General features: G+C 38.6%; 1 protein-coding gene across 1 annotated transcript; it reads left to right on the forward strand.

Annotated features, from left to right (window-relative positions):
- Positions 1-1,842: 1,842 nt before the first annotated feature.
- On the forward strand, positions 1,843-14,447 carry map2k2a (mitogen-activated protein kinase kinase 2a). The gene is made up of 11 exons (XM_032573029.1): positions 1,843-2,632; positions 2,969-3,179; positions 4,510-4,656; positions 5,835-5,912; positions 6,363-6,414; positions 10,648-10,772; positions 11,356-11,569; positions 11,668-11,732; positions 11,806-11,867; positions 12,659-12,704; positions 12,791-14,447. Exons 1-11 carry the CDS (start codon positions 2,544-2,546, stop codon positions 12,899-12,901), a joined length of 1,200 nt encoding a protein of 399 aa, XP_032428920.1. The 5' UTR covers positions 1,843-2,543; the 3' UTR covers positions 12,902-14,447.
- The last annotated feature ends 4,512 nt before the right edge of the window (positions 14,448-18,959 follow it).

An 18,959-nucleotide genomic window follows, 5' to 3' on the forward strand; every position in this document is an offset into this window, starting at 1 on the left:
TGTAAATACTTAATTTCCTGTTGTTGCCACGGGGTGGCAGTAGTGTGCCTTAACTGTTCCAACTAAGTGATGGGAATTCCGGCTCCTTTCCGCAATCCGACTACTTTGTGTCATGCCACTAACGAGCCATCTTTAGGGGCTTTTTTCAGACTGTGCTACGTGATGTTGAAAATTACTGTTTGTGCCTCGGATCCAGTAAAACCTTTAGATTAGAACATTTGACCAAAATCGCGTTTGTCCAAAAGAACAACTTCTGTGTTAAAATAGCTATCAAAATATCTAGCTGGGACCTTGGTTCCTCTACCAATGGCTCATCCAGAAAGGCCACAATGGAACACAGAACAACATCTAGAGCTGCAGGCCTCACTTTCCTCCATTAAGGTGAGGTTCACAATTCGACAGTAAGAGACTCCATGGAAGAGATCCCAGACCAAAACCACTGCTAACCATCAAGAACACCAAGGCCCGTCTCATGGTTCCTAAACGCACACAAAAAAAATATTTGGTGATCCTTATTCAGTGAACAGACGAGACCAAAGCAAAACTTTTTGTCTGCATCTGTTTTATGACTAGTAGTATTTAAGGAAAAGAACATTATACCAATGTTGGTATGAACCTCTGTGGCTGTTTTACTGGATTAGGCCTTGGGTGACTTGATGAAGCCTTGAATTCTGTTATCTGGCAGAAAATTCTAAAGGAAATGATTGCACAAACATCAATGTCTGACCTTAAACTCAAGCCCATTTGTGTTATGCAGCAGGACAGTGATCCAATAGCCATTTAAATGGCAGAAAAAACACACACAAAAAAGAAAATGTTTTGGAGAGCCTGTGGGTGTGCCTTAAACATCCCATAATGCTTGAAACCCCTCCTCTACAAAGAGAAGTGGGCCAAGAATTCATCCATGGTGTTGTGAAAGCTCATGTCCAGTCATTGTACATGGTTGATGGAAGTTGTTGCCACAAAGAGCGCCATAACCAGTTACTAGGTTTAAGGGAGCAGGTTGGTTTAAAAGCTTTTGATTGGCCTAGATGCCCTTTAATCTCTATAGATGCCTTGTTTGTCTGAGATCTGTAACAAGCTGGCAGCATATCGCTGAAACACATCCTATTTTTGCCCTTTTTGTTTTAGTGCTGGTTATCCATATTTTTAGAATAACTTTGTTCCCTTAATGAATTAAGTCATTTTAAAACAGCATTTTGTTTTTACTCAGCTTATGTGATATTACATTTGTAAATCCTTATAATGGAATACCACTTGTCATAACTAAGTGCAGTGAGATTTAACTATGGTATGTGCATGTCTTGGTCTTTTAGATGATTCAGAATTACCTAATTTTGTACAGTCCCTGCTTCTGGACTGACTTAACCCTCTTGTTATGTTGCCGGTCAAATTGACCCGTTTTAAAGTTTTTTTTTTAAATAGTTGGAAATATTTTTTTCATAAAACTTTTTCTATTTGTCTTAATAGGTGCACTCTACATTTAAATTGAAAATTTATATTTTCACATTTGCAACCCCCCTCCCCCTCCCTGCGTCTACTTTATACATAGATACTGCTCGGGTCAATTTGACCCGGCAGTCAAGTTTTATGTTTTTATGTGTATGTTTATTTGTTTGACATTTGAACGGTAAGGAGAAGTCATGTCGCTCTTTAGAAAAAGAGCTGGCACGAAAGAACTGGCTTTCATCGTTCAAGCCAAGGAGCTGGCATTTCGAATCGGCTCGTTCACGAGCGACACACAACCACTACATTAAACGCTTTAGAAAGCACAGAAACGAGTGAACGTGGTTTGTAGATTGTTGAATCAGTTGATCGTGAGCGTCAAAAGCTGCACACGTCCGTCCAAATCTTCCACGGGGTTTTCTTGCATGTTCTTTGAACTTGTCTGACAGGATGTTCGCGCTATTTATGCGGGACTCTCCCAGTGGGTGTCTCAAACACACCGAGGTCTGATGCTGCAGGCGACTCACTGCTGCTGCTTCCTGTATTGAGGCACCAGCGGTCAGCGCGTTGAGCAACTGTACGTTTCAGAGCCCCGCACCCCCGAGTTTAAACACCGAGGGAGTACTGCCGGAGACCCCGGGGTGTCCGTATCCTACTGTGGTTGGACGGAAGCTCAGAGAGGAGGACTGCTGCTCATTTCGGCTCACAGACGCGGAGCACAATTTTGACTGGAACTGGTGCTAGCTAGTAGCGGCTAGGTGGCTAATGGCTAATAGCAGCAGGTAGATTATAGACAAGAAGCCGAAGAAAACAAACCTGTCACATTTCAAACCTATAGATGAGACCGAAAACCAGCCGACCTTTGAAGGGCATATCGGTATGACACGGTTTACCAATTTAGCGAACTGACATGCTCCGAAAAGTGCATTAACTCTGCTAACGTTAACTAGCCAAGTCACTAGCCACTTAGAGCGAATCCTGTTGCTTTTCCCCCCCAGGTAGATCTCTGATTAGGGGCAAGTTTAGATCAGCCGCTGCCGGCCTCGTTGCATTATAGTATTTTACTGAGAACGTCGTTTAGTTTAGTTAAAATAGAAATGGCTCCTAAAAGAAGACCCGTTCCACTGAACATTACGCCCATTGGGGAGGGACAGGCCACCTCAAACACCATCGATGCTGCATCTGAGTAAGTACATTTATGTTAAGTTTAAATCAACTCTGATGGCGAGCAAATGCTACTTACTCCTCTATTGTATGACACTTTTCTACATTTCTGTTGATGCTTGATTCATTTGTATTGGGGTAGCAATGTAAAAATCACCTAAATTTATGCTGCTGTATCATAAAAAATAGATAAATTGTGGAATCATGTTTTTGTTTTGAGTTTTCCAGTTTTTAATTGCAGAGTTGCTGTAAAACAATCTGGTTTCCATGCAGTTCCCTTTAAAAGAAATTCATTTTCTCTATAATAGTACTTCATGCATGAACTGTTATCCTTCCTGCTTGCATGTTCTCCACAAAGAGCCAACCTTGAGGCCTTACAGAAGAAACTGGGTGAGCTGGACCTCGACGAACAACAGAGGAAACGCCTGGAGGCCTTCCTCACCCAGAAGGCTCAGGTTGGTGAGCTGAAGGATGAAGACTTTGACCCAATATGCGAGTTGGGGGCTGGAAACGGAGGAGTGGTCAACAAGGTCCAACACAAACCTTCTCGTTTGGTCATGGCTCGAAAGGTGAATGCTGAAGATTTTATTTACTTTTTTTTGCGTCAGGTGAAGCAGAGATGTTGTTTTTTTCTGTTTATTATTATTTTTTTCTTCCCCATTCTTTCATGGTTCGACAGTTTTCGAGTTGAGTTCAATAAGAATCAGATAAAGCTGCTTTGACACGTACATAGTGATAATCACTTTCTCCATTTTGGTTTTTGTGTTGTTGTTGTTTTATGTTGGGTTCAAATCTACTACCACAATCAAAGAATGTTCAACCTTAGGAAAAATAGGTCTGAGGTCAAATGTCAATGAGAATATGGAAATGTCATCTACTGAACTTTATGCAGCAGCATTTCTAATAACTTTTAGAATTTAACTGTTTAGCTACCACGTAAATCTTAAATGGTATTGTTCTGAGTAAATGATTTGGAAATTATGCAAAAGATCTGAGTTGGGTTACTTGCCAACAGTGCCTCATTTTCATAAAATATTGGAAACTAGGTTAAGTTAAATTGATAAACCGAAGTTTGTGGAGGTCAACAGTTGTTTTTTTTTATTTCAATAATCTTAAGTGTTAATATTTAAGTCTGAAATCCTCAAATTTTCCATGCAAGATCTATGACCACATTTAGTTGCACTACAAATGTGTAGGTCTGTTTGCTCAACACTTCTAGTAAATAAATCTGATTTATTTCAGATATTCAAACTACCCAGCAAACGTTTGAAAGAGTTTTGCTGCTAAAATTAACCTTTTGTATTTAAGTCAATAAAAATCAAAGCAAGCTTTGATAAAAATCAAAGCAAGCTTTGATTTTTATTAATCAAAACAAGCTAAATACTTGCTGGTAATTGTCCACTACCAGCTCCTTCATTATTAAAATGTTTCGTATAAGACACCAGCTTTAGTTGCTAAAGTTGTATTTTTCTCACTTGGGTAAAATAGAAGCTATTTGGCAAGTAAGCTAACAAGTGGAATTAAGCATGTTTTTTTGTAAATCATGTATGCCACAAATTTAAATCACAATGATCTTTAATAAGTGTTGAATTTGAACCTGCAGCGGCCCTCGTTCAGATTCTGAAGCTGCAGCTCTGGCATGCTCAAGCTTGTGGGCTGTTTTAACTTGTCGGTATAATTTCCAAGAAAAAGTTCAGAACCGTTTGGTAGCAACTTGAAAGTGTATTATTGCGTTTTTAATTTCGGCACGGCATTCCAGTTGTATGAGAAGTGATCCGTGTCTTTTCAGGTCGTTAAATCTGCATAGTGTTATAGTTTAAGTCGACTTCTCCTCAGTCTGTTAACAGTAAAGGCTGTTACTTCAACATCAGCAGAAGCTTTCAACTTCTCTATCCCCAGTTAATTCACCTGGAAATCAAGCCCGCCATCAGAAACCAGATCATCCGAGAGCTGCAGGTGCTGCATGAGTGCAACTCTCCCTACATCGTGGGCTTCTACGGAGCTTTTTACAGTGATGGAGAGATCAGCATCTGCATGGAGCACATGGTGAGAGACTCTTACTGATGGTTGTCTCCTGAGCTTGTTGAATGAATGAACGCCTTCAATCTCATCAACATGTCAAAGTGAAGCCATATTGAGTTTGGTCTCTTTGTGTAATGTTCCGTATCATATTGTCGTCTTGTCAACGACAAAGTGGAGTTACTGTTATGCAGTTTAAATATTTGTCCATTTTGTTTTCACACAATCACAAATCGATCCACTGTTAGTTTTATGTTAATTTTCTTGATGCAAAATAAACTGGAGGTGAATAAACGTAGACAGGATTAACAAAAGTGTAGTCTTTCTTCTGTCGAGTCAAGTTATAAATTTTAGAAACTTTCAACGATTACCGATTATTATTATGAGAAAAACATGATTAGTGTGTTGAGAAAACACTGGAGGGCGAGTTTGAGTTCCTCCGGAAAGCTGATCATGTGTCAAAGTTAATTCATGTTTAAGTTTGCATATACTTTAAATGTGTCTAAACAATGTGACCTAATCTGTGTTTCCTAAAACATAAAAAGCACCAGACCAGGGCTGAAATCATTAATTGGGATAAATCTATTATTGAAATAATCTTCATCTAATTTAGTAATTGATTAATTAACTGGAGTATACAGACTCTAAAAAAAGGGTATTTGCTGGAAGATTAATACACTCGGAGCAATAAATAAAACAAAACTGTACAAAAATATATATATTTTGCATTTAAGATTTAAAAAAAAATCTAGCACCTGTTGCTGTCCAATTATTAAATGTTAAGTTGAGCAGAAAGGACCGACCTTATCACATGATGTTAGAATTATTTTTTTAGCTGCAGATTCATCCTTTGCTACAAATGATCAAATGCTATTGTTGCGTTTTGGGATATAATTATTTTTCTTATTTAAAAAAGGAATTTAATAATGTATTTGCATGCTGTAATGCATTTCTAATATTATACTAAAAAGGGTTAAGTGAAAAATCAGCAGACTGTGCCTTTTTTTTATCCAATTAATTAGCAGAACAATCGATTATTAAAATAATCATTAGTGGCAGCCAGACTGGTCATTTAGATATGCCCCTTATTAAATCAGTTCATTCTTTTGATTAATGGGAAACAGAGGTAGGTTTACATGCATGTCTGTAGAAGTGATTTTTTATTTTATTTTTACTTTGTCTAAATATAAATGTTTTCTCATCAGGATGGTGGATCATTGGACCAGGTTCTTAAGGAAGCCAGAAGAATCCCTGAAGAAATCCTGGGAAAAGTTAGCATAGCTGTATGTATTGTATTTGGATTCCTTTTCTTTTTTTCTTTTGCAAATTTTTATGCATGGCCATTATACTTTTAAGTTTTTAACTTGCCAGTACTGAACATCAACATTCAGTGAATTAAAACTTTTGCGGGATGTTTATTCCCCCTATTTGCAGTTCCCAGATTTTACTGTGGAATGTGACTCAAAATTACTCGAACCCACCTATTCACAGATTTTTTTAAATGTATTTTTTGTGCTTTTTTTGGATCATTTGGAGCTAAATTTAAAATTGATCGATGGGTTCTTTGCTTTCGTTTGTACATTCTTCACCAAGACTGTCTCAAATCGTTCCGAACAGCCTTGAACTTGATCCTGAGCGGATATCTGGGAAGAGATCGGGACATCTTGATTCTCTCTGCAAAAGAAATATGTTGCAAATACATGCTTTAATAGTGCTTAATCTCTTACTTACAGGTGTTAAGGGGATTAGCTTATCTGCGAGAGAAGCATCAGATCATGCACAGAGGTAAAGACACACCCTTCGGTTTAACAGCAGAATGACAACATTTGATTATGAAGACTGATTAGAGACTGCCACAATCAGACTGTTTTCACAATAACAAATTTTGCTTTATTTAGAAAACTGTCAGCAATTACGAAGCATGCATTGGTCTCAAACCGACCTTCATTTACTTATGGTGCTTTCTGGGCTGCAGATTTGGTTAACCTTTAAAATCTTAGCAATCCAGAATGTCAGAGTATCTTTCAAGGCTTCTTTCTTTTTTGAGAAGTGAAGTTGTTGCACCATAGCACACTTATCATTGCAAAAGTTAGAGGAAGCTCAATGAACGACAACTAAAATAAGAAATAGGAGGCAATGCTTGATGTGCAGTTGTAAGGACATAAATAATTGATGAATGCATGAAATGCATAATTATTTAGCTGTGCTATTTGTATACAAAACAGGGTTTCTGCGGATTCTTAGTGTTATGTTTAATCGTTGAATTTCAGCCTGTAAAGACCAATTATTCTGTAATTTTTCTGTAGATTTTAATTACATTCAGTAACTTGCTAAAATTTGTGCAATATGCTATTTTTATTGCTTATTTCATTCATTTTATTTGTCTTTGTTTTAAGAAATTGCTTTATTCCCAGTTTTGTCTGAACAGTTCAAGCTATGTTGCCATTTGACATAACTACAAACATAAATGGTCAAAGTCAAAGCGTTTTTGTGACTTTATCTACTGCAGTCTTTTTTTTTTCTTTTGTTTTTTTTCCTCCTTCATGGGAAAGTATATTTCCTACACACTGTTGGAGGGAATTGGTGTGTAGTTGCTGGAATCCACTTGAGTCTTGAGATAAAACACTCCAAGTTCAGTTAACAAAATTATTTTTACTTGGATAACCTGCCAAGTAAGTTTATTTAATTTTAAAATGCAATCGTACTAAAAGGATTAATCTACTGAAAATTGCAGTAACCCTGCAAGAAGTATTTTTATAGCTATTTATTTACACAAAGAGTAGTCCCTAATATAATCAAATGTCCAGTCTAGACTTGATACCTGAAAACCAGATGATGTCAAAAAACCAACCCAAAACTTTAACAGCTTCTGATACAAACTTCTGTAAAGATTACTAAGAAGTAGGGTTGGGCAATTATCATATCGTTATTGTGATAAGAATTTTGATTTATTTTTAAATCAGATACGACAACACTCAAAAAATCAATGTCTTCTAAACACAATTGTCAGGTTGGACGACTGAGGCTTCTGAACGTTCACCGGTTGTGTAGTAAACATTTGTTGATCATATCGTTAAAGATATGATCTGACGGATATGGTTTTGTTTTCATGGAAGAGCCTCAACATGAGACAGGACCAGATGGAACATTGTAACTGTATACACCAGCTTGTCTGGGTCCACTCTTCCTCCAGCTTGTTTAGATTTGTCGGAAACATGCATTCCTTACATGTTCACTGGCAATACACAGTTCAGCATCTGTGTTGATTCAACCTTCTGCACAGCTTTTAAAAACCTCTTCATTTCCATCCGTCATCTCAAGTTGCCTTCATTAGATGATGAGGCCTTTTCTTGTTTTTTGGTGGATGTTGGATTCTTTGTCCATTTTTCTTCCAAGAACAACAGATTTTCAAGTCGGGATTCTGACTAAGGTTGAAGCTTACCGAACAATTATTTTTATTTTTTTACATGCATAAAATAGAGGACTGCATCATTTGCATGTATTGGTAATAATTATCTGCAAAACAAATGGCAAATCCCACTGTTTTAACAGCTTGCTGTTTGCACACTCAAGTTTAACTACAAAAACACAAAATCTTATCAAGTATTTTTGGTCTAGTTTCTAGTGCAAATATCTTATTACACTTGCAACAAGACGAAACTAACTTATAGGTAACTTTTCAGCAAGACACAGGAGCTTGTTTTAAGCCAATAATTCTATAATATTGATCAAAAAGTACTAGTTATAAGCTAAATAGTCTGCCAGAGAAACAAGACATTTTGCCCATATAAGTTAAAATGTCTTGTTTCTCTGGCACATTATTTCACATGTAATTAGTACTTTTCATCAAAATTAAGGAATTGTTGACTTAGAATAAGCTCCTGCATCATGCTGAAAAGTTGTAAGTTTTGTCATAGTTTTGTCTTATTTCAAGTGGATCAAGCCATTTCGCACTAGGAACTAGACTAAAAATACTTGGTAAGATTTTTGTTTTTGTAGTGGTGACGCCCTTACCCGCTCCAAGCTGTGACTGAGACAACTCAAATGTAGCAAGACTTCACACAAATTGGAAAACAAAAGAAAACTCATCAGCTGACTTGAGTTTCCTTTTTTGCTGTTGTTTCTGCTTGTTTTTGGTCTTTGCTCAAACCACTTCTTTTTAATCATTTGCTGTGATTCTTGAACATATTTTCTTTTGTCACCCATTTTTTTCCCTCCCCTTTCCTGTGGTCGGTGTCATTTCCTCGTAACACTCGGTCCTACTTAAATCTTTTGACAAAAGTTATCACAACTAGCACTCTTGATGATTTAAGATGGATTTTCTTTAAAAATCTGATATCCAGACGATTAACTCCGTTATTTTGGTGACAGAGACCCAGATTCAGACGAGGAAAAGTGTTTACACGCCGCTTAAATGTGTCCAAGATATTTAATACTCCCACCACATTATAAAGTCTTATCTGGGAATGTGAACAGTTTGTGATCGATTAAGATTTATGGTGTAAAACGAGAGCTGCTTCCACATTGCACCAGTGAGAAATCACGGCTGTCCTGTTATGAGTTTACGGGTAGAGGCGCATCAGGACTGCAGTGAAGTTTTCCTTCTGTCTTCAGGGTCGGTGGTACTCCAGGATGGAGTTGTCTATGAGCTCAGGCGGTAATTACAGCCTCTCGGATGTGATTAGAGAGCAGACGCGCCCTGTTGACCCTCCCTGCCTGTCTCCCTCCATCGTTCTCCTGCTCTTTCATGCCACCTCTTTCTCAGTCATTGCTCACATGTCCCATGCCCTCCGCTAAAAGGCACCATTATTTTGCAGGCTGTATTTCTGTGTAGACTTTTAACTGGGCTTGTGTGACGTTTGTTGTGAAGGTTGAGCCATCTGCCGCTCAACTGGCCAACCTGCTAATTTGTTTTGTGTGTGTGTCAAGAGGATTTTCACTTGATTTGTTTTCTCTCCATCAGAAACCACTGCTTATGCACAATACCAGTGTGCTCATGTACAGCTACTCCTTTCCATGAACCTTTCCACTTCTTGCATAAGAAAACCAAAAACACTTTAATGTGTTTTATTTGGCATCATGTGATAGACCAACACAAAGTAGTGTATACTTGTGAAGTGGAAGGAAACGTGTGTAAATGATCCTTAAATTTCATCCCTGACCTGAGTCAAAACATTGTAGGCCCACTGTTGACTGCAGTTACAGATGTTGCATCTAGCGACTGTTTCTTTCGTCTGTGTTCCTTATATGGCTTGTGGCAAACTTTAAACACTTCTTATGCATTTCATTCACTGATGCTACGCTCACAGATTTATGGAGTGCAAGACTAATAGTGTTCCCGTTAACAATTTCCTTTAGCTGAGCTGTTGATCTCCGTGGCTCTTCTAGAGTTATCATAGGCCTTAGCTACATCCTTGATTTCTGCTCTCCTTACCACAATTGCTCATTTAAGAGTCCAGTCATGGTTTAGTAAATCTGCGATAAGCCTGTGGCAATAAATCAATTAATCACATAATTTAAAACGAGTGATCACTTCAATTTCCACGTTTTGTTTTTCTACCAAAGACTGAGTGACAAAAGACTTAAGTGTGGTGCATTGGTCTCAACCAGCCACTTTTTTTTTTTTTTTTTTAAAGGGTAATATTGTTTACAGAAACTTTACTTCTGGGTAACCGAGCAGATGAGTAGATTTTGTTTTTAGAAAATGTTGAAAGCAGAATGTAATTTTCCTTCTACTTGACAAGTATGTTGTACTTTGTTCTTCTCTATCACCCAAAACCTCAGTAAAGTAGGGGGAGGAGTTGAGGGGTATAAAAACTTTTGCGAGGCACTCGATGTACTTTGGAAAAAAAAAACTGTCTAAAAGTTTTAAGGTGTTCTATAATATGACAACAAAGCAGTAATCCATGTTTGCGTAAAAATTTTGTTTTTGGTGTATTGTGCGCTGCACTCGTCGTCACCCTGAATATGTAATGTAGATGTGTTTGTTTGTTTGTTTGTCTGTCCCTTCTGCCGCAGACGTGAAGCCCTCCAACATCCTGGTCAATTCCCGTGGGGAGATCAAGCTGTGTGACTTTGGTGTGAGCGGCCAGCTCATAGATTCCATGGCCAACTCCTTTGTTGGAACGCGCTCCTACATGTCGGTGAGTCAGCTCTGCACGCCTGCGCCCCCACCCCTTTTTTCCTCTGGCCCTATCCCCACTTTCCCTCTCCATTCCTCTCACATGGCTCTTGCTCAGCCAGACCCGCCCTCTGCCTTCCCCTCACTCCCCCCTTGCCAAGAGGCGAGGGCTGTGCCCAGGAAAAAGCTCGAACGAGTGCTTGCTCTTTCTTGTCCTCCTACCCCCTCAGTCTGAGATGCCTGGGGTCAAGCGTCCCAGTGTACTTGGAGTTTCCAAGCACAAAATTGTTCCAAAGCAGCATTATGGATGGTACAGGTCGTTGCCCTTTGGCTGTCATTTTCATCACACACCTGAGCTTGGACACACGTCCAACTCAAACATTGTAAAACTGTTTTCCCCTTCCTGCCAAACCCTCTCTCTTTGTCTTCTTTTCCAAATCACACCCCACCCGTTCTTGCCTCTCTATCCCCTCAGCCTCTTCCCCCCCTCCCTCTCTTCTCCTCCGCTTCCTGCCTCTCCCCAGCCCCTTTCCCAACCCTCTTGCATTCCCCTGGCATCTTGGCTGTACCTGGTCCCTCTGACGTAGTTGTGCCTTTCTCGACAGCCGGAGAGACTGCAGGGCACCCACTACTCGGTTCAGTCTGACGTGTGGAGTATGGGCCTGTCCCTGGTGGAGCTGGCGATCGGCCGCTACCCTATACCCCCACCAGACGCCAGGGAACTGGAAGCCATCTTTGGACGCTCCATCATGGACGGGGCAGAGGGAGAGCCTCGCTCCAACATGGCTAGACCGAGACCACCGGGCAGGCCTGTGAGCGGTACGAAATCAAATATTCTTGTTTTTAAACTAAAGTTCTCATTGTGATTTTATACAAATCCCAAGAGGTCATAATCATTATTTTGGTTTCCTCCACAGGACATGGGATGGACAGTAGACCTGCCATGGCTATCTTTGAGCTTTTGGACTACATTGTGAATGAGGTCTGAAAAATAACTGATCGATTTAGCCGCTATATTATATTCTGTTCTTCTGATGATGATTTTTTTTCCACAGCCACCGCCTAAGCTACCACAGGGTGTCTTCAGCAGTGACTTCCAGGACTTTGTGACAAAATGGTGAGTGTCAGAGAATGAGGAGTACTATTTATTTGAACACTTGTGTATGGGTGGAAAATTGCCAGTTGTTTCTAATTAAATTTTTCCACATGGTGACTGAAAATGTTGCATTACGTAGATAGTCTGGCGATGTGGTGCCTTGTAAAAGTTGTTGTACCCCTTACAATTATTCATATTTTTGTCACATTACAGCCAGAAACTTCAATTTTGAGGTCTTGCCACAGATTGTCAAGTAGATTTATGTCTGGAATTTGACTTGGTTGTTTTAACGCACAAGCACAGTTGACCTAAACCATTCCACATTACACACACAAGTTGACCTAAGTCATTCCACATTACGCACACAAGTTGACCTAAGTCATTCCATTGTGGATCTGGCTGTATGTCTGGACTAATCCTGTTTGAAAGTGAACAATCTTATCAGTCTAGAGTAATTTACAGCTACTAACGGGGTTTTTTTTTCAAGATGATTGTGTAGTTACCTCCATCCAAGGATAGATATGTAATATGAATAAGTATTGTTCTGCCAACAGATTGGTCCACCTGTAGATTTCTGCAGTTCTTACAGTTACCATGGTTTCCTGACCTGCTTATCATTTAGTGTCGACTTCACAATTATGTACAACTTTGTTGGTCTATTTCTTAGTAGAAATAGACCGCAATAAAATCGCAATAAAATACAACGTTTGTGGTTGTCATGGGAGGAAAACGTGAAAGGGTTCAATGGTTATGGGGAATTTTGGTGCAAAACATGAACATTTATAAATGTCAACATTCTTTTGTATCTGCAGCTTGATTAAAAACCCAGCCGAGAGGGCAGACCTGAAGATGTTGATGGTGCGTACGCAATCTTTGCTAACCTGTTCTTTTTGATCTCTGGGTAAGAGTAAATGTTGCAAACCAAAGTTTCTCTTTGCTTTCAGAATCACACGTTTATCAAGCGATCGGAAGTGGAGGAAGTGGACTTTGCCGGATGGTTGTGCAAAACCATGAACCTCCACCAGCCCAGTACTCCCACTCGCACCACCGAGTGATCAAGCAACCTCCACACAAAAGAAAAAAAAAACCTTGTCTGTCCCTGATCTGACACATTTCTGGGGTCTCTCTGCATTCATGTACACAATCCACCACACATGCTGGCACTTTTCTTCTTTTTGGCCATCTTGCTCTTGGCTAAAACATTTGTAGCTTCCCTTTGTTTATTTTGTCAACAGCAGCAGAGCCTGTTGAGTCATTATTGTACTGTAAGATCACAGCTTCACCATGGCGGTGTCGAGATCAGCCTCAGTTCACGTTTTCACACCGCTGCAGAGGATGTAAAGCACTGAAGGGCTGCCGTAGTGTCATCAGATTTCCCAGTAACAAACTTCTTTTGTATTGTTGAATATTCTGTATTAATCTTTTCTATGGTGGCTTGTGGGGCTGTATTTTATTAACCTGCTGTAAAAGAAGGAAACGTGTCGTACTGAAAGTTTAAAGGAAATATAACCTGCAATCATCTTGCAGACTTTATATTTGCTAATTGATGGGAAAATGCCTCAATTAGGGTTGAAGCCCCCCACCCCTCACATTTAGTTACTAGTGGTTAGTTTCTTTCAGATCTTGCAATCACCCCCAGTTTAATAATCAATAAGAGAGAAAAACGGGCACCCATGGGAGTCATTTTCACTTTTTGGCATTCAAGCAATCTTTTAAAGGATCATTTTGTGAACACTTTCCCAAACCAAAGAGGGTACTCGTGACTACTTCTTTTGCTTCAGTGGCTGGTTGTCTTTAAATTCTTGAGCAGTAAATCAGTGTAATTAGGTAATCTCATTTCCTTTCAATGATTTACACTCCAACAGTGTGGAGTTTTTGGGGTTTTTTTCTCCATTCATATTTCTTTTACACCTCTTGTACGTCTCACAAGGGAAGCTCCGGAAGCTTGGTATTTGCCAGGATGTCTATGTAGACATTACAAAAATTAGGACAAAGGTGTTTTCATGAGTTGATATAGCATGGTTTATCTTTCTAATGACTGTGTGTGTGCGCTTAAGATCATGACAGGGATGAGCTGATGTCTTTAATCAAGCCTCAGTTTCTGCTATGATGGTGCAAGTTTTCAATCGCAATGAATGATCTTTTTGTTTTCTTTTTTCGTCTTTATTGAATACCTTCTACCCAAAGTGTGTTTGGTTAATTTTCAACTGTACTGCTACATGTGACTCTCCAAGTTTCAACTTGGGACAAGACTTATTTAAAGCCTTGCTTGTGGAAAAGACTTGGGTTAAAATGCTACTTAAACTCACACTTTTTTTTCTTTTCTTGCAACTTTGGTTTAAAAACGGCACAAACGCAGCCTCGCAGTGTATCGTGAGATCTGTCGAAGGATACAAGGGGTCTGACTCGAGATTTTAACCCAGGTCAGTTTTGGTCACTTGGTGGTGTTACCTGCTAGCCCGCTGTCTTGCTAGAGCTCTTGTATTCTCTCTCTGCTTATGGCTGCCCTTTCTACCCCTCTCTCCCCCCTCCGAAATGTGCATTCTTCAAAAGTAAATGGATGCATATTCACCTGTATGTGTACAAAGCTATCAACAAAAATTACATGAGTACTATTTTGCAGTCTTAATATACAAATTTTTGATTTTATGTAAATGACAAGAAGAGTCATTTTATTATAATATAAAAATGTGTTGGAAATGGTTATAATGTATAAAAAAAATTAAATAAAACTTATTTGTGAATGTAAATGCATATGCTTGTCTTTAGTCAAATAATTGAGCATTATAAAATGTGTTTGTTGTGGTGGTTTCAGGGTCAAGATGGTGTTTTGTTAGCCCATAATGTAATGTAAATAATTAGTAATGTAAATATTACTAATCAATTAGAATAAAATGTAAAACCAAGTAAACATTCAAAATAAGACACCAGAAATGGAAGTAAACAATTGAAAACAAAAGTTGTAAAATGCAAATCAGCTGTAGTATCTTTTAAGAGTATAAAGATAAAACATTAACTTTAAAACAAATTCTGAATTATGATCATTTAAGGCATTAATATTAAAAATAAAAAGAATAAAAACCTACTGAAACATTTGATGAGAAAAAGTCAAAAGATGAAAATTTTATATTAAAATACAGATTTAATGAAGTATAAATTAAAGCCTTATTATTAATATTAAGGTTATTTGAAAACTATTTTAGCTGCTGCAGAGATAAGTTAGCTATTTGTGTTATAGTTTATTAGATCATATCTATAGTGTGAAATTTGTTGTATAGTAAGTATGATAGCTAAGACTAATAAATGTGAATTAGGGCTCATTATGAAGCCCTAATATTAATTATTTGGTCAGTTTGTTGTTTTGGTGTCTTGTCGAGATTATCAGAGGCTTGCCCGAGTCTTTGTAAATCTGTGCTACGGCCCTGGCAGCAGGAGCGTCGAGCTGAGTTACTCTGAACGTTTGTGTTTTAAAGACTCGATTGAAAAGTAGAACTTTTAATTTCTACCAAACCAAATATATATATATATATATATATATATATATATATATATATATATATATATATATATATATATCATGTCTGGATAGCCAGTAGGTATGTGAGCGTACTTAACTTCCGACCATTTGCGCGTAACCACGGCGACAGAATGTTCCCAAGAACTAGCTAACTTTGAAAAAAAACAACCTTTTGGTTAATTTAGGAGACATAACAAGCGTGCAGGGTGAAAATGGTGCTGGGTTTTGAAACGGTAAGTATTCCCTTTTTTTATTTCCCAGAATTTCTTTTTATTTATTTATTTGGTATAAACTCAACTGCATTTCCACCTTCAATGAGCTTTTATATGACCGTGCAAAACTTAAATTTTGCGTCTCAAAAGCTTTGACTTGCAAAGAGCGCTATAGTTTTCAGTGAAAACTAATTATACGAACAGGACTGGCAACACTGCGTCTCTCTGGTTCGGGTGGTTTTATTTAACGATGATAAACTACATAAAGAAGCTACAGAGAAACCTAGAACCTTACCAAGGAACACTTAACGAAACCTGGAAATTACTGATAACACCAGATTTACTCAAGTGGAATCCAATAAAGTTACCATTAATTATGACGTTGTTAATAGCTACGAAAATGAGGCGTTATCTTTCACTTGATCTAGTGTGTTGTCTGATTTGGGCAAACAGATGTCTTCCAGACCCAGTGCTGAAATCCAGAGCTGTAAAAATGAGCGTTGTTAGGAAATAAGTGTTCCCTAAAGGTTCACAATCCCAGTCATACAGTGATCAGGCGTAACATTAAAACCACTGTGTCAGCAGAACTGAATAACACTCATTATCTTTCCATTACATCACCTTTTACTTTAGTAAAAGATGAAAATAAGGTAATTCCAGAAATGTGGAAAAGTATGTCAAAGTGCTACTATACAGTTTAGTCAATACTTGGTCAAGGCTCAGTTGTGTGCAGCGGGACCTGCTGAGGTATTATAGAGCCCCAGGTTGCATTATTAGTGTCCTTCAGCTTGTCTGCATTATTAGTTCGGGTGTTCCCTCATCCTCATCTTGACAAAGCCCAGTACAGTCACCCGTAGGTGTTAAGGCAGGGGTCTCAAACGCCAGTCCTCGAGGGCCGCAGTCCTGCGACTTTTAGATGAGCCTCTGCTGCACCACACCTGAATAGAATAATTAGGTCATTAAGGCTCTGGAGAACTGGTCTACACAAGGAGAAGGTAATTAAGCCATTTCATTCCAGTGTTTTGTACCTGTGGCACATCTAAAAACTGCAGGACAGCGGCCCTCGAGGACTGGAGTTTGAGACCTGTGTGTTAAGGTCAAGACAATTTCCTGGACAACCAAGCATAGTTCTGGTATGATGGTCAGTAAACCAGTTTTGGTACTTTTGGCAGTGAGAGCAGGTTCTAGGTCCAGCTGGGACTTTTTTTAGCATCTTCACGAGGGGAGAGAAGGGTGACATGCTTTAAAATATCCTGGTAGACAGCTGGGTTGATTTTGGGACTTGATAAAACACACCAACACCAGCAGGTGATATGGTTCCACAAATCATCACTGACTGTAGAAACCTCACTGTAGACCCCAAGCAATTTAGATTATGTGCCTCTTCTCTTATCCAGCAGACAAGCTACTGGCAGCCAAGTTACTGAAGAGGTGGAAGCTAGTTCTGATAGACAGGTGTCACTACACAGAGCATCATGATTTGTCTCGCACATGGATGCATATCTGCAGGCCATCTCTTGACAGCTGTAGTTTCTTTCACTGTAGGATAAAACACCCTGCAATAAAAAAAGTTTCAGGAAAGGTTAAAGTGAATTTGAGGTGTTGATTTGGCCTTCAAAATTCCAAGATCTCAACCCAATTGGCCATTTGTGGGATGAGTTGGGCAAACAAGTCTTAGTAAATCCATTAAAAAGTCTTACCTTGTAACCTAAAAGTCTTAAGGATTTGCTGTCATAGCATTGAGATGCCAGATTTCACAGCCCTCCTTCAGAGGGGGATCAAAATATTCACCAGGAGACCATAATGTTACACTTAATCATGTTATTGTTTTGCTTAACTTTATTAACTCCTTTGTTGTGAGTTCTTATGACAATTTCCTTTCTCAGAAATAACAAATAGCATCATTCACACAGTAATGAGAAAGGCAGATCAGACGGGTGGTGTCTGGGAGTGAAGTGGACCACCCTATGCTGGTCTGAACGGTAAAACTGTCTGCCCGCACTCTTCCTGATTCCCCTCCCTTTCCTCTCGCTCACACATGCTCAATCATTGCAGGGACAATGCTCTACAGTGCCCTCTAGGCAGACAATGTGTCACTGCAGCTGTGCAAAGGCAAGCAAACGTAAAAAATTGTCGACACCATAAAGCCACTAGAGTTCCTAGAGTACAGCATCATATAATCTGCAAACTATCTTGCTAAGTCATTTTATAGCACATGTAAATGTTTGTTTTGATGATTTGTAATGTGCAGAAGTTGGGACTGATGTCAGTTGTACACAATACAACATTTAAATTATTGAGGGGTTTAGAGTGTCCGACAATCTTAAAATCATATAGAAACTATGTTTTTTTATTGATGCTACATAAACATTTGCATTACATAAATATATCGCTGCCTTTTCAAATACACAGGACAAACATTTTACATTCATCATATTTAGCTCCTCGAATCAAAATAACCCCTTGAAAATACACTTGCACAGTTCCTGTTTGCTGCTTGTGAGTGTTGGTTTCTTTTGTTGCTGCTGTTTATAAATCCATGACCTGCCGCGTTGAATGAGTTTGCTCATTAATGCCAGAGAAGTGGTTTGCTTTATTAGGTTTTTACTTGTGCTGTCCCGACTTGTCAATGTAATTGATGACATTGACTATGAGGATCTGTGGACATCGATATGAAGTGGACACATCTTTTTAATGAGTTCATCTTTTAGAATTTAGCTTTGTTTCTCCTGAGTGTTTGGCACCAGTCATTAGCTGACCGAGTCTGACCTCGGTCAGTTTCAAAACAAGCATGGCGGATAAACCCGCCAGCTTCGCTGTCAAATGAGCCAGGCCTCAAATGTTTTTTTATGTTTGTTTTTTTTCAAATGTTGAAAGGCTGAAGTAACGAAAGCATGAACGTATTTCAAGTTTAGTGATGATAATCAGAGGTTTGAATGTGCTGTAAGATTTCATTGGCAACATAAGCATTGACAAGTTAACTAAGCATGATGATGAAGTAGGAGAAGGAGACAATACCGATGAGCCACTGTGATTATTTAACTAAACACTAAATGATCCGTATGACGTTAGATTCTTAAATAAGTCTTTATCGAAAAAAATGACACAAGAATCAGTCCAATCAAACAATATCAGCCATGTTCCTGTGTGTGTGTGTTAATGTGCAGACATTATTCAGTCAAGAAAATAAATTTTCTGCTTTAGTCACAGTTAACTGAATAGACAACGTGGATATTTAAACGACTAAAATTTAAGCCAAACAAAGTCATACATGATAAATACAGTTAAGTGCAATAATTTATGAGTGAGATGATTCTATTAGAATTAAAGAATAAAGTGTATTAAAATGTAAAAAAAAAAAATAATCAAAAAGCCTTTTTGTTT

The sequence above is a fragment of the Xiphophorus hellerii genome, chromosome 9 (assembly GCF_003331165.1).
Source record: "Xiphophorus hellerii strain 12219 chromosome 9, Xiphophorus_hellerii-4.1, whole genome shotgun sequence".
Classification (NCBI taxonomy): domain Eukaryota; kingdom Metazoa; phylum Chordata; class Actinopteri; order Cyprinodontiformes; family Poeciliidae; genus Xiphophorus; species Xiphophorus hellerii.